General features: G+C 39.4%; 1 protein-coding gene across 1 annotated transcript in view; it reads right to left on the reverse strand.

Annotated features, from left to right (window-relative positions):
- Positions 1-17,276, reverse strand: part of UGGT1 (UDP-glucose glycoprotein glucosyltransferase 1) — a 118,879-nt gene that overhangs the window by 52,831 nt on the left and 48,772 nt on the right. The window contains exon 18 of the mRNA XM_082841767.1: positions 6,633-6,797. Within this exon, the coding sequence (XP_082697893.1) occupies positions 6,633-6,797 (165 nt within the window). The remainder of the gene's footprint in view (positions 1-6,632; positions 6,798-17,276) is intronic.

The raw sequence follows: 17,276 nt of genomic DNA on the forward strand, positions 1-17,276 counted from the left end.
ATGAATAGACAACGAGTCATCCCAAATTGAGGAGGTGGTCTCTGAGAGCAAGACTTACGATTTTTTCCCCTTTACCTCTTTTTGTGAGGGTGTATGTGTATGCTTCTGTGTAAGATTTTGTCTGTATAGCTTTGCTTCCAACATTTGTCCTAAGGTTCTATCCGTCCCTTTTTTTTTCTAAATAATTATTTTTTAATTCAATAACTTTATTATACTTTATTTTACTGTATCTTCTTTCTGTCTTTCTTCCTTCCTTCCCCCCTCCCTCCCTCCCTTTCTTTCCTTCTTGCCTTACCTTCTTTGCTTCTTTCTTTCCTTCTTCCTTCCTTCCTTCCTTCCCTCCTTTCTTATTTTCCTTCTACATACTTCTACTAATTCTCTCTACTTTTTCTCCCTTTTATTCTGAGCCATGTGGATGAAAGGCTCTTGGTGCTCCAGCCAGGAGTCAGGGCTCTGCCTCTGAGGTGGGAGAGCCAACTTCAGGACACTGGACAACAAAAGACCTCCCAGCTCCACATAATATCAAACAGTAAAAATCTCCCAGAGACCTCCATCTTAACACCAGCACCCAGCTTCACTCAACGACCAGCAAGCTACAGCGCTGGACAACCTATGCCAAACAACTAGCAAAACAGGAACACAACCCCACCCACTAGCAGAGAGGCTGCCTAAAATCATAATAAGGCCACAGACACCCCAAACCACACCACCAAACGTGAACCTGCCCACTAGAGAGACAAGATCCAGCCTCATCCACCACAACACAGGCACTAGTCCCCTCCACCCGGAAACCTACACAACCCACTGACCCAACCTTAGCCACTGGAGACAGACATCAAAAACAGCAGGAACTACGAACCTGCAGCCTGCAAAAAGGAGACCCCAAACACAGTAAGATAAACAAAATGAGAAGACAGAAAAACACACAGCAGATAAAGGAGCAAGATAAAAATGCACCAGACCTAACAAATGAAGAGGAAATAGGCAGTCTACCTGAAAAAGAATTCAGAATAATGATAGTAAGGATGATCCAAAATCTTGGAAACAGAAAGGACAAAATGCAAGAAACAGTTAACAAGGACCTAGAAGAAATAAAGATGAAACAAGCAACAATGAACAACACAATAAATGAAATTAAAAGTACTCTAGATGGGAACAATAGCAGAATAACTGAGGCAGAAGAACAGGTAAGTGACCTGGAAGATAAAACAGTGGAAATAATTACTGCAGAGCAGAATAAAGAAAAAAGAATGAAAAGAACTGAGGACAGTCTCAGAGACCTCTGGGACAACATTAAACACACCAACATTCGAATTATAGGGGTTCCAGAAGAAGAAGAGAAAAAGAAAGGGACTGAGAAGATATTTGAAGAGATTATAGTTGAAAACTTCCCTAATATGGGAAAGGAAATTGTTAATCAAGTCCAGGAAGCACAGGGAGTCCCATACAGGATAAATCCAAGGAGAAACACACCAAGACACATATTAATCAAATTGTCAAAAGTTAAATACAAAGAAAGCATATTAAAAGCAGCAAGGGAAAAACAACAAATAACACGCAAGGGAATCCCCATAAGGTTAACAGCTGATCTCTCAGCAGAAACCCTACAAGCCAGAAGGGAGTGGCAGGACATACTGAAAGCGATGAAGGAGAAAAACCTGCAACCAAGACTACTCTACCCAGCAAGGATCTCATTCAGATTTGATGGAGAAATTAAAACCTTTACAGACAAGCAAAAGCTGAGAGAGTTCAGCACCACCAAACCAGCTCTACAACAACTGCTAAAGGAACTTCTCTAGGCAAGAAACACAAAAGAAGGAAAAGACCTACAATAACGAACCCAAAACAATTTAGAAAATGGGAATAGGAACATACATATCGACAAATACCTTAAATGTAAATGGACTAAATGCTCCCACCAAAAGACACAGATTGGCTGAATGGATACAAAAACAAGACCCTTATATTTGCTGTCTACAAGAGACCCACTTCAGACCTAGAGACACATACAGACTGAAAGTAAGGGGATGGAAAAAGATATTCCATGCAAATGGAAACCAAAAGAAAGCTGGAGTAGCAATTCTCGTATCAGACAAAATAGACTTTAAAATAAGGACTATTAGAAGAGACAAAGAAGGACACTACATAATGATCAAGGGATCGATCCAAGAAGAAGATATAACAATTGTAAATATTTATGCACCCAACATAGGAGCACCTCAATACCTAAGGCAAATACTAACAGCCATAAAAGGGGAAATCGACAGTAACACATTAATAGTAGGGGACTTTAACACACCACTTTCACCCATGGACAGATCATCCAAAATGAAAATAAATAAGGAAACACAAGCTTTAAATGATACATTAAACAAGATGGACTTAATTGATATTTATAGGACACTTCATCCAAAAACAACAGAATACACATTTTTCTCAAGTGCTCATGGAACATTCTCCAGGATAGATAATATCTTGGGTCACAAATCAAGCCTTGGTAAATTTAAGAAAATTGAAATTGTATCAAGTATCTTTTCCAACCACAACGCCGTGAGACTAGATATCAATTACAGGAAAAGATCCGTAAAAATTACAAACACATGGAGGCTAAACAATACACTACTTAATAACGAAGTGATCACAGAAGAAATCAAAGAGGAAATAAAAAAATACCTAGAAACAAATGACAATGGAGACACAACGACCCAAAACCTATGGGATAAAGCAAAAGCAGTTCTAAGGGGGAAGGTTATAGCAATACAAGCCCACCTTAAGAAGCAGGAAACATCTCGAATAAACAACCTAACCTTGCACCTCAAGCAATTAGAGAAACAAGAACAAAAAAACCCCAAAGCTACCAGAAGGAAAGAAATCATAAAAATCAGATCAGAAATAAATGAAAAAGAAATGAAGGAAACAATAGCAAAGATCAATAAAACTAAAAGCTGATTCTTTGAGAAGATAAACAAAATAGATAAACCACTAGCCAGACTCATCAAGAAAAAAAGGGAGAAGACTCAAATCAATAGAATTAGAAATGAAAAAGGAGAATTAACAACTGACACTGCAGAAATACAAAAGATCATGAGAGATTACTACAAGCAACTCTATGCCAATAAAATGGACAACGGGGAAGAAATGGACAAATTCTTAGAAAGGCACAACCTGCCAAGACTGAATCAGGAAGAAACAGAAAATATGAACAGACCAATCACAAGCACTGAAATTGAAACTGTGATTAAAAATCTTCCAACAAACAAAAGCCCAGGACCAGATGGCTTCACAGGCGAATTCTAACAAACATTTAGAGAAGAGCTATCACCTATCCTTCTCAAACTCTTCCAAAATATAGCAGAGGATGGAACACTCCCAAATTCCTTCTACGAGGCCACCATCACCTTGATACCAAAACCAGACAAGGATGTCACAAAGAAAGAAAACTACAGGCCAATATCACTGATGAACATAGATGCAAAAATCCTCAACAAAATACTAGCAAACAGAATCCAACAGCACATTAAAAGGATCATACACCATGATCAAGTGGGGCTTATTCCAGGAATGCAAGGATTCTTCAATATACGCAAATCTATCAATGTGATAAACCATATTAACAGACTGAAGGAGAAAAACCATATGATCATCTCAATAGATGCAGAGAAAACTTTTGACAAAATTCAACACCCATTTATGATAAAAACCCTGCAGAAAGTAGGCATAGAGGGAACTTTCCTCAACATAATAAAGGCCATATATGACAAGCCCACAGCCAACATCATCCTCAATGGTGAAAAACTGAAAGCATTTCCACTAAGATCAGGAACAAGACAAGGTTGCCCACTCTCACCACTCTTATTCAACATAGTTTTGGGAAGTTTTAGCCACAGCAATCAGAGAAGAAAAGGAAATAAAAGGAATCCAAATCGGAAAAGAAGAAGTAAAGCTGTCACTGTTTGCAGATGACATGATCCTATACATAGAGAATCCTAAAGATGCTACCAGAAAACTACTAGAGCTAATCAATGAATTTGGTAAAGTAGCAGGATACAAAATTAATGCACAGAAATCTCTGGCATTCCTATATACTAATGATGAAAAATCTGAAAGAGAAATTAAGGAAACACTCCCACTTACCACTGCAACAAAAAGAATAAAATATCTAGGAATAATCCTACCTAAGGAGACAAAAGACCTGTATGCAGAAAATTATAAGACACTGATGAAAGAAATTAAAGATGATACAAATAGATGGAGAGATATACCTTGTTCTTGGATTGGAAGAATCAACATTGTGAAAATGACTCTACTACCCAAAGCAAACTATAGATTCAATGCAATCCCTATCAAACTACCACTGGCATTTTTCACAGAACTAGAACAAAAAATTTCGCAATTTGTATGGAAACACAAAAGACCCTGAATAGCCAAAGCAATCTTGAGAACGAAAAACGGAGCTGGAGGAATCAGGCTCCCTGACTTCAGACTCTACTACAAAGCTACAGTAATCAAGACAGTATGGTACTGGCACAAAAACAGAAAGATAGATCAATGGAACAGGATAGAAAGCCCAGAGATAAACCCACGCACATATGGACACCTTATCTTTGATAAAGGTGGCAGGAATGTACAGTGGAGAAAGGACAGCCTCTTCAATAAGTGGTGCTGGGAAAAATGGACAGATACATGTAAAAGTATGAGATTAGATCACTCCCTAACACCATACACAAAAATAAGCTCAAAATGGATTAAAGACCTAAATGTAAGACCAGAAACTATCAAACTCTTAGAGGAAAACATAGGCAGGACACTCTATGACATAAATCACAGCAAGATCCTTTTTGACCCACCTCCTAGAGTAATGGAAATAAAAACAAAAATAAACAAATGAGACCTAATGAAACTTCAAAGCTTTTGCACAGCAAAGGAAACCATAAACAAGACCAAAAGACAACCCTCAGAATGGGAGAAAATATTTGCAAATGAAGCAACCGACAAAGGATTAATCTCCAAAATTTACAAGCAGCTCATGCAGCTCAATAACAAAAAAACAAACAACCCAATCCAAAAATGGGCAGAAGACCTAAACAGACATTTCTCCAAAGAAGATACACAGACTGCCAACAAACACATGAAAGAATGCTCAACATCATTAATCATTAGAGAAATGCAAATCAAAACTACAATGAGATATCATCTCACACCAGTCAGAATGGCCATCATCAAAAAATCTAGAAACAATAAATGCTGGAGAGGGTGTGGAGAAAAGGGAACACTCTTGCACTGCTGGTGGGAATGTGAATTGGTTCAGCCACTATAGAGAACAGTATGGAGGTTCCTTAAAAAACTACAAATAGAACTACCATATGACCCAGCAATCCCACTACTGGGCATATACCCTGAGAAAACCAAAATTCAAAAAGAGTCATGTACCAAAATGTTCATTGCAGCCCTATTTACAATAGCCCAGAGATGGAAACAACCTAAGTGCCCATCATCGGATGAATGGATAAAGAAGATGTGGCACATATATACAATGGAATATTACTCAGCCATAAAAAGAAACGAAATTGAGCTATTTGTAATGAGGTGGATAGACCTAGAGTCTGTCATACAGAGTGATGTAAGTCAGAAAGAAAAAGACAAATACCGTATGCTAACACATATATATGGAATTTAAGAAGAAAAAAAAAATGTCATGAAGAACCTAGGGGTAAGACAGGAATAAAGACACAGACCTACTGGAGAACGCACTTGAGGATATGGGGAGGGGGAAGGGTGAGCTGTGGCAGGGCGAGAGAGAGTCATGGACATATACACACTAACAAACGTAAGGTAGACAGCTGGTGGGAAGCAGCCGCATGGCACAGGGATATCGGCTCGGTGCTTTGTGACCGCCTGGAGGGGTGGGATAGGAAGGGTGGGAGGGAGGGAGACGCAAGAGGGAAGAGATATCGGAACATGTGTATGTGTATGACTGATTCACTTTATTATAAAGCAGAAACTAACACACCATTGTAAACAATTATACCCCAACAAAGATGTTAAAAAAAAAAAAAAGGCTGAGTTTTACGGCATGTAAGTTATATCTCAACAATAACTATATATATATAAAATATGTGAATTTTTCTGAGTCAAAATTCCTTACAAGTAGAACAAATATCTCTTAGAATGGCTAAATTCTTAAGAATTTTTAAAATAAAATTTAAGCTTGAAGCCAATAAAATTCGTTATTTCAAAAACAACGTACAGAGGGCTTCCCTGGTGGCGCTGTGGTTGAGAGTCCACCTGCCGATGCAGGGGACACGGGTTCGTGCCCCAGTCCGGGAAGATCCCACATGCCGCAGAGCGGCTGGGCCCGTGAACCATGGCCGCTGAGCCTGCACGTCCAGAGCCTGTGCTCCGCAACGGGAGAGGCCACAGCAGTGAGAGGCCCACGTACCACAAGAAAAAAAAGAAAAAAAAAAAAAAAAAACGTACAGAAAGTCTCAGGGATATTTTCACTACAGCAGAACCTGCTGGGAGTCTGCAAATCAATTATGAGTGGTGTATAGAAAACTTTATTGCCTCCTACAGGACTACAAAAATGTAAGCAAACCATTCTCTTTCAAAATCAGCCTTGAAACAGTACTTACCAAGTACACTGCTCTTTGAAAGAAGGTTGTAGTCTCCAGGATTTTGTGCATTGTGATGGTTTCCAACTCATCAGGGTCCAGCTGCTCCTTTTCAAAGGGCATTCCATTGAACAGGACAACAGGCAGTGGACCAACTCCAGTCTGCTCATAGTAGCCTCTTGCTTCCTGAAACACATGGGACCACAAACAGCATATTTTTGTCCTTCCTGAGACAAATGGAACAAAGCATATTTTTCACACATACATGTTCTAACAAGAAAAGAAACAACAACAGAAATATGGAAACCAAGAAATAACTAAAGAAAAATTCTTTTAAAAATATATAAAGAACTGGGGCTTCCCTGGTGGCGCAGTGGTTGAGAGTCCGCCTGCCGATGCAGGGGACACGGGTTCGTGCCCCGGTCCGGGAAGATCCCACATGTCGCGGAGCAGCTGGGCCCATGAGCCATGGCCGCTGAGCCTGTGCGTCCGGAGCCTGTGCTCCGCAACGGAAGAGGCCACAACAGTGAGAGGCCCGCGTACCGCAAAAAAAAAATAATAATAATTTACTGAGTTTTAATAAAACCACAAAACCTTATAAATCAGGAAGTGGTTGAAGATGGGGATGAGGGTAATTTTAAGCAGCCCAGGCTACCAGACCTGAATTACATATACTACAGCCCAAATTATACAAGAGACTTTTGAGCAATGATGGAGATATTCTATCTTCACTGTCCAATGCAGTAACCACTAACCACATGTAGCTACTGAGCACATGAAATTAATTAATTTCCACTTTAAAAGCTCATGTGGCCAGAGGCTACTATAATGGGCAGCACAACTATAGACTGTCATAAATTATTAGTGCTCCTGGGCAGATAACTTGAGATGAAATATTTACACCCAATTCTAAATTTAAAAGGGTCCATATCACTAAACAAGAAGTTACACCTACAGAAAACAAAACAAGGTTGGTGGGAAAACAGTGCTCAAAAATTGCTCTATAATGTACTAAGCTCAATCTTTTGCCTTTTCCAGGACAAAATAGGCTCCTTGGCAGGGAAGTACCAGGCGAGCAAACATATCTGAGACTTTTCCAACCATCGACATAGGTACATTCCCCCAGATATCAACCACACCCAAGACTAAGATTTTAGAGTAAAAACTATATTATTACCCAAGATATAAAAAAACCTTAAAGCATTCTTGTTAAACATCTTGTAAGTGCTATCTTCTGAAAATAGCAGAATTTTAAAATATATAACCATTTTAGATAGCACAAATAGAAAAGTACCTCAATTCGGTAACTAATACCAGTCATCAGCTTAGTTTCAGATCTAGCCACAGTGATAACTGATAGTACAGACTTATCTGATGGACTAACATGGCACAATGAGAAAGGCCTTCCAGGTTGATTTCTGCCATCTCTGTATATCATGGTTAAAACTTTTAAAATGTACACTCCCAAAACTGTTACATTAATTCTGTTCTTTGACATCTCACCTATCTCAAAGAAGTTCATAAAAACTCAATTTAAATATACTTTGAGCTTTGAAAATCAATCTCCCAGGAAAACAAAACAAAATCCACATTATAACTCTCAGTGACTATAAGAAGTAACACTGGTTTTCTCTGAACGTGGCAACTGAGTAAAAGGCAAGAGTGGGAGGGAGATGTTTTGACTATAAACTTTCCATTTTTGCAACTTGCAAATAGATTATCAGACTAAAAATTAACAGAATGCAGGTCAATTACCAGAGTCACGCTTAAAAATTACACGTGAGAATTTCTACCAACTGATCACTAAAAATGTTAATTACACATAATTTTGAAACACTGGCTACAAAGTCACGAATGAGCCATTCATAAATGATGACTGAGATTAATAAAGACTCAGAGTTAATACGCCAAATGTAAAATGTTTGCATGAGTAAGTTAGAACTTTTCTTACTTTGACTTTGAAACATATAAATATGCACCTATCAGACTATATTCTCTTCAGTTCAAAAGATCTACTTTAATTGTACTACGTAGTTTTAGAAATGATTACTTCTTTCAAATACCAGGCATAGAAGATACCACAGCTTCAGATTTACACAAAGGTACAGATATTCCTAAGTGTAATAACATTTGCTAACTGCACTCATTCCTCCTTTAAAAAAAAAACTGCACTCGGGCTTCCCTGGTGGCGCAGTGGATAAGAATCTGCCTGCCAATGCAGGGGACACGGGCTCGATCCCTGGTCCAGGAAGATCCCATATGTCGTGGAGCAACTAAGCCCGTGCGCCACAACTACTGAGCCTGCACTCTAGAACCCGCGAGCCACAACTACTGAGCCCGTGTGCCACGACTACTGAAGCCCATGTGCCTAGAGCCCGTGCTCCGCAACAAGAGAAGCCACCGCAATGAGAAGCCTGCGCACGGCAACGAAGAGTAGCCCCCTCTCACTGCAACTAGAGAAAGCCTGTGCGCAGCAATGAAGACCCAACGCAGCCAAAAATAAATTAATTTTTTTAAAAAATGCAGTCATTCCTCCTTTTCAAAAAAATCTATTTTTCTTGGGCTTTTTCATATGAGGGGTACAGCTCCTGCAACTTAAAAAATCTTACTGATCATTAGATTCTTAGGACCTCTGAGAATCTCCCAACATCCTTCTCTTGAGAGTATATGCCTACTTAAATAGCTAGGTAATTACGATCCGTTTATATGGGAAGGGCCTCTAACCAGTAGAGATGAGGAAAATGGCCAAATCTGGGAAAGTATTGAGGAGTTAGGTCTGTGATACTCCCACCTGATTCTTCAGCAAAATCAAGATTTTAATGCATAAAAGACAACGTGTAAAAATACCCTTTTCCCCAATTCGTCCACTATAGTCAATGTTTTTCAAGCAAATCCTTTTGATATAGCAATCATCCACAATAAAAAAGGCAACATGTACTTTTTCTTCAATAGGATGATAGAAAACCAGAGTTAAAACATTTTCCAAAAGTGAAATATAAGAAAATTCCATTAATTTTCTCAAAGATTCCCGAAGTGGCCCTTCTTTCCTTTTATTTCACCTTTTCTTTTTCTACAGAGTACTACTCAGGCTGTTTGTGAAAATGTGAAAAATCACTACGTGCCCATATCAATTTTATTTTTTTAAAAAAAAGGTAAGTGACTGAACAGAAGGTTGCAGTACAATAATGGAAACATGTTCAGTCTAAACTGAGTAGCTCTCATGACCAGCTTCAATTCCAAACCTTAAAACAAGGAGATTTAACACTGAGGCAGGAGTGATGTCAGTATCATGGCTGAATAAGACTTCCCTCATTAGTGTCTCTCCCACAGAAAAACAACAACTTGGCATCTATCCACTGACAAAAGGGTCTTTGTGGGAGCTTTGGAATTCAGCACCATATGCCAAGTGGCCCGGGAGAAGTGTTGCAGCAGGTAACATGCAGACGGACTTTGACCCTGGCTGTGGGCTCTGCACTGATGCGTGAGCTGGCTCCAGGGAGCCCCTGGGAAAAACTATCTTAATCAACCACCCATAGACAAGACAGCCTCTGTGAAGTCCAGGTTTCCAGCAAGAAGTTCCAGGACACCACTGGAGCAAAAAAATATGAATTTGGACACACTGGAGAGGGTAAGAGAACAGTCTGACTTTACTCACATCACCCCTCTCCCGAGGCAGTACAGCTTAGGGCCACAAGAGATCTTCTGAGCCTATGATTTCTCCTACAAGGGACATAAGAGCAATGGCTGAGCACTCAACCTCCCCAGCTATGTGGGATGCTGCCCAAGAGGCTCATTTCTCTCCCGCTCCATCCAGAATACTGATTTGTGAGTGGCATCACCATGGGTGAAGAGGCTGGGAGAGCAGCAGACAGTGCACTCATAGGGCATTTAAGGAAGGCAGATCCTACTTACGGCATCAACAAGCCCACCTATGAGACGCCCAGGACACCTCATCCACAGATGCCCCCAGATGACTCACGGGCACCCCGCAGTGCTCTGCACACACCTTACCACCATACACCCACCCCCTGTGGCTGGCTGCCAGTGCACAATCCTGACAAGGGCAGCAAGAGTGAGCTTTGCCAGATGGATAGTGAGGACGTACAGAAAGCCAATCCACATCAGTAGGCCAGAAAGAGACAAATCTTGAGCTTTAGTGCCACCTGGGGGAAACAAAAAGGAGGTGGCCTGTCCGCACCCAGCCTGCGGGCAATGTAGACTCGAGAGGAGCTAAATAAACAAGCTCAGAATTCTGCACAAGAGGGAACAACGGCACGGAGCAGGTGCACCCACGGACATTCTGAGAAAGCCTCAGAATTCCAACCTTCCTGAAACGGAAGGTATTTCTCTCCCAAAGCAGAGAGTAAGACTGGCAGAGGTGACTGCTACCAGTCACTTCTGGTAGCAGCTGAAAATTGCAAGGAACATGAAAAATCAAGAAAGCATAACATCACCTAAGGATCGCAATAATCTTCCAGTAACCAATCCCGAAGACACGGAGATCTGCAATTTACCCAATGAAGAATTCAAAATAGCTGTTTTGGGGAGACTCGGTGAGCTACGAGAAGACACAGAAGGACAATTCAACAAAATCAAGAGAACAATACACAAACAAAATCAGAATTTTTTTTTTTTTAACAAGAAATCAGAATTTTAACAAAGAGAGAGAGCATAAAAAAGAACCAAACAGAAATTCTGGAGCTGAAGAATATAATGAATGAAATTTTTAAAATGGTATAGCATTAACATCAGAGTGAAATCAAGCAAAAGAAAATAACCTACAAGTTAGAAGACGGGAACTTTGCAATTATCCAGTCAGGGGACAACAATAACAACAGCAGCAACCGAAGAATTAAAGAAATGGTATACGGATAATTTTCAAATTACTGGAGTTCCAGAGAAGATGAGATAGAGAAGGGGGCAGAAAGCTTATTTAAAGAAATAATGGATAAGAACTTCCCAAATCTGGAGAGAGATTTGGATATCCAGGTTCCTGAAGATCACAGGTCACCAAAGAAAATAAATTTAAAGAGAACCTCTCCAAGACACATTATAATAAAACTATCAAAAGTCAAAAACAGACACTCTTAAGAGCAGCAAGAGAAGAAGAAGCTTGTAACTTACCAGGGAAGGCTAACAGTGGACGTCTCAGTAAAAAAGTTGCAGGCAAGGAGTGAGTGGGATGATACATTCTAACTGCTAAAAGAAAAAACTGCCAACCAAGAATACTCTACCTGGCAAAGTTATCGTCTAGAAACGGAGGAGAAATAAAGACATTCCCAGACAAACAAAAGCTAAGAGAGTTCATCATCACCAAACCTGCCTTACGAGAAATGCTGAAAGGAGTCCTTCAAGCGGAAATGAAAGGACGTTAATTAGTAACATGAAAACATACAACACACTAGTAAAGGTAAGTATATAGTCAAATTCAGAATACCCTAACACTGTAAATATGATGGTGTATTAACCACTTAACTCTATAAAGGTTAAAAGACAAGAGTATTCAACGAAGCACGAGAGGGCCCTCAACTATGAATTTTGTAGCAATGCCCTCCATGCTCAAAGGGAATGCGGGATGGATGACAGTTGCCTGAATTCCCCTCTAATGATGATGCTGTTCATGCAGAAAACTCCGTCTTGCTGTTTTTCAATATAAAGAATATGCTGATGAAAAGCAAAAAAAAAAGACAAGAGTACTAAAAGTAACTATAGATATAATTTGTTATTGAATACACAATATAAAGTTAAGCTGTGATGTCCAAAACAAAAAAGGGGTGGGAATAATAAAAGGGTAGTTTTTATATTTGATCAAAGTTAAGTCATCAACATAAAAGAGATTGTTTTATCTATAAAATATTCTACGTAAGACTCATAGGAACCACAAAACAAAAATCTACAGTAGATTCACAAAAGATGAAGAGAAGGTAACCAAAGCATACCATTATGGAAAATCATCAGTTCACAGAGGGAGGCAGCAAGAGAGGAAAAAAGGAACAAGGGAAATATAAATCAGCCTCAGATAACTAATAAAATGGCATTACTATGTCCCTTATCTATCAATAACTACTCTAAATGTTCCTGTATTAAATTCTCCAATCAAAAGGCATAGAACGGCTGGATGGATTAAAAAATAAGACCCAACTATATGAGCCTACAATTCCTTGCGGCTTTAAGGACACAGACTCAAAGTGAAGGGATAGAAAAAGATACACTTACGTAAGTGGAAACCAGAAGAGAGCAGGGGTAGCTATATTTCTATCAGACAAAACAGAGTTTAAGCCAAAAACTGTAACAGGAGATAAAAAGGTCATTATATAATGACAATGGGGTCAATTCATTGAGAAGATTTAACAATTCTAAATATATATGCACCCAACATCAGAACACCTAAATATATGAAACAAATACTAACAGATCTCTAGGGAGAAAAAGACAACTATACAATGTTAATAGGGGAATTAAAGATATGGAAGCAGAAAACCATAATTCAAAAAGAGACATGTACCACAATGTTCACTGCAGCACTATTTACAACAGCCAGGACATGGAAGCAACCTAAGTGTCCATCAACAGATGAATGGATAAAGAAGATGTGGCACATATATACAATGGAATATCAGTCAGTCATAAAAAGAAATGAAATTGAATTATTTGTAGTGAGGTGGATGGACCCAGAGTCTGTCATACAGAGTGAAGTACGTCAGAAAGAGAAAAACAAATACTGTATGCTAACACATATATATGGAAACTAGGACAGGAATAAAGACACAGAGGTAGAGAATGGACTTGAGGACACGGGGAGGGGGAAGGGTAAGCTGGGACGAAGTGAAAGAGTAACACTGACATATATACACTACCAAATGTAAAACAGATAGCTAGTGGGAAGCAGCTGCATAGCACCGGGAGATCAGCTCGGTGTTTTGTGACCACCTAGAGGGGTGGGACAGGGATGGTGGGAGGGAGGCGCAAGAGGGAGGGGATATGGGGATATATGTATATGTATAGCAGAAATTAACACAACACTGCAAAGCAATTATACTCCAATAAAGATGTTAAAAAAAATAAAACACAAAGATATGGAAGCAACCTAAGTGTCCATCAACAGATGAATGGATAAAGAAGATGCAGTTTACATACACAATGGACTCCTACTCAGCCATAAAAAAGAATGAAATTTTGCCATTTGCAACAACATGGATGGACTTGGAGGGCATTATGCCAAGTGAAATAAGTCAGACAGAGAAAGACAAATCCTTTATGATCTCACTTACATGTGGAATCTATAAAATACAGCAAACTAGTGAATATAACAACAACAACAAAAAACAGACTCACAGATATAGAGAACAAATTAGTGGTTACCAGTGGGGAGAGTGAAGCTGGGAGGGACAAGATACAGATAGAGGATTAAGATGTATATTACGGGGACTTGCCTGGTGGCGCAGTGGTTAAGAATCTGCCTGCCGATGCAGGGGATATGGGTTCAAGCCCTGGTCGAGGAGGACCCCACATGCCACAGAGCAACTAAGCCCGTGTGCACAACTACTGAGCCTGCGCTCTAGAGCCCGCAAGCCACAACTACTGAGCCCGTGTGCCACAACTACTGAAGCCCGCATGCGTAGAGCCTTTGCTCTGCAACAAGAGAAGCCACCACAATGAGAAGCCCGCACACTGTGAAGAAGAATAGCCCCTGCCCACCGCAACTAGAGAAAGCCCGTGGGCAGCAACAAAGACCCAATGCAGCCAAAAATAAATAAATAAATGAATTTATTTAAAAAAAAACTAATAAATTTTTTTAAAAGATGTATATTATATATACATAATACATATCTTCCAGGATAACCTAGAAGAAATGGATAAATCCCTAGAAACATAAAACCTACCAAGACTGAATCATGAAGAAATAGAAAATCTGGACAGACCAATAAGTAAGGAGTCTGAATCAGTAATGAATATCCTCCCAACAAAGAAAAGCCTAGGACCACATGGTTTCCTTAGTGAGTGCTACAAAACATTTAAAGAGGAAGTAACACCAGTCCTTCTCAAACTCTTCCAAAAAACTGAAGCAAACAGAACATATTTTATGTGGCCAGAGTTACCCTAATAACAAAACCAAACAAAGACAACACACAAAAAAGAAAATACAGGCCAATATCTCTGATGAACACAGATGCAAAAATCCCCAACAAAATATTGGCAAACTGAATTCAACAATACATCAAAAGGATCATACAGGGACTTCCCTGGTGGCACAGTGGTTAAGAATCCGCCTGCCAGGACTTCCCTGGCAGTCCAGTGGTTAAGACTTCGCCTTCCAATACAGGGGGTGTGGGTTCGATCCCTCGGCGGGGAGCTAAGATTCCACAAGCCTCGCAGCCAAAAAACCAAAACAGAAGCAATACTGTAACAAATTCAATACAGGCTTTAAAAATGGTCCACATCAAAAAAAAAAAAAAAAGAAAGAATTCGCCTGCCATTGTAGGGGACACGAGTTGGAGCCCTGGTTTGGGAAGATCCCACATGCTGCGGAGCAACTAAGCCTGTTCACCACAACTATTGAGCCCACGCTCTAGAGCCCATGAACCACAACTACTAAGCCTGCATGCCACAACTACTGAAGCCTGCGCGCCTGGAGCCTGTGCTCCACAACAAGAGAAGCCACCGCAATGAAAAGCCCACGCACCACAATGAAGAGTAGCCCCTGCTCGCCACAACTAGAGAAAGCCCGCACACAGCAACGACGACCCAACGCAGCCAAAAATAAATAAATAAAATTTTTTTAAAAGATGATCTTCAAAAAAAAAAAGAAGGCTCACACATCACGATCAAGTGAAATGTATTCTAGGGATGAAAGGATGATTCAACATCCCCACATCAATCAATGTGATACACCACATTAACAAAATTAATGATATAAACCACATGATCATCTCAATAGATGCAGAAAAACCATTTGAGAAGATTCAACACCCATTTATGATATAAACTCTCAGTGAAGTGGGTGTAGAAGGGACATACCTCAACGTAATAAAGTCCACATACAACAAATCCACAGCTAACATCATACTCAATGGTGGAAAACTGAAAGCTATCACTCTAAGATCAGGAACAAGACAAGGATGCCCACTCTCGCCACTCATTTTCAACACAATATTGAAAGTCCTAGCCAGAGCAATGAGGTAAGAAAAAGAAATAAAACATGCCCAAATTGGAAAGAAGAAGTAAAACTGTTACTATTTGCAGATGACATGATTTTATGTGCAGAAAACCCTAAGACTCCACCAAAAAATTATTGGAAGTAATAAACAAATACAATAAAGTTGCAAGATATAAAATCAACGTACAAAAATCTGTTGCATTTCTATACGCTAGGCAGAAAGAGAAATTAAGAAAACAATCCCATTTATAATCACAATAAATTTAACCAGGGAGGTGAAAGATGTGCCCTGAAACCCGTAAGACAGTTGAAAGAAACCAAAGAAGACAGAAATAAATGGAAAGATATTTCATGCTCATGGATTGGAAAATTTAACATTGTTAAAATGTCCATATTAAGGGACTTCCCTGGCAGTCCACTGGTTAGCACTCTGCACTTTCACTGCTGCGGGCCCTGGTTCAATCACTGGTTGGGGAACAAAGATCCTGCAAGCCATGCCTCACGGCCAAGAAAAAAATAAATAAAGCCAATTAAAAAAAAAAACCACACACACACACAACAACAAAAAAGGTATTTCCCTGGTGGTCCAGTGGCTAAGACTCCACACTCCCACTGCAAGGGGTGCGGATTCAATCCCTGGTCAGGGTTCCCACATCCTGCATGGTGCAGCCAAAAATAAATAAATAAAATGTCTATATTACCTAAGACAATTTACATTACAGATTCAATGTAATCCCTATCAAAATCCCAAGGACATTTTTCACAGAAATAGAACAAAAATTCTGAAATTTATACAGAAACAGAAAAGATCCTGAATAACCAAAACAATCCTGAGAAAAAGAACAAAGCTGGAGGCATCACATTTCCTGACTTCAAACTATATTACAAAGCCATGCTAATACAAACAGCATGGTATTGGCAGGAAAACAGATACATAGATCAATGGAACAGAACGAGAGCCTAGAAATAAAACCAACCATATATGGACAATTTATGACAAAGGAGCAAAGAACATACAATGGAGAAATGATATCTCTTCAATAAATGTAGTTGGGAAAACCGGACAGCCACATGCAAAAAAAAAAAAATGAAACTAGACCACTACCTCACACCATACACAAAAATTAACTCAAAATGAATTAAAAACTTTAATGTAAGACCTGAAACCATAGAAGTCTAAGGAAAAAAAAGGCAGTATCCTCTCTGACATCCATCTTAGCAATATCTTTCTAGATATGTCTCCTCAGGCAAGGAAAACAAAAGCATAAATAAACAAATGTAATTATACCAAATGAAAAAAGCTTCTGCACAGCAAAGAAAACCATCAATAAAATGAAAAGACAACCTACCCAATGAGAGAATATATCTGCAAATAACATATCCAATAAGAGGTTAATGTGCAAAATATATAAAGATCTCATACAGCTCAAGAACAACAACAAAAAAACAACCTGATTAAAAAATGGGCAGAGGACCTGAATAGACATTTTTCCAAAGAAGACATACAG

The sequence above is a fragment of the Leucopleurus acutus genome (genome assembly GCF_964270905.1).
Source record: "Leucopleurus acutus genome assembly, chromosome: 6".
Lineage (NCBI taxonomy): Eukaryota > Metazoa > Chordata > Mammalia > Artiodactyla > Delphinidae > Leucopleurus > Leucopleurus acutus.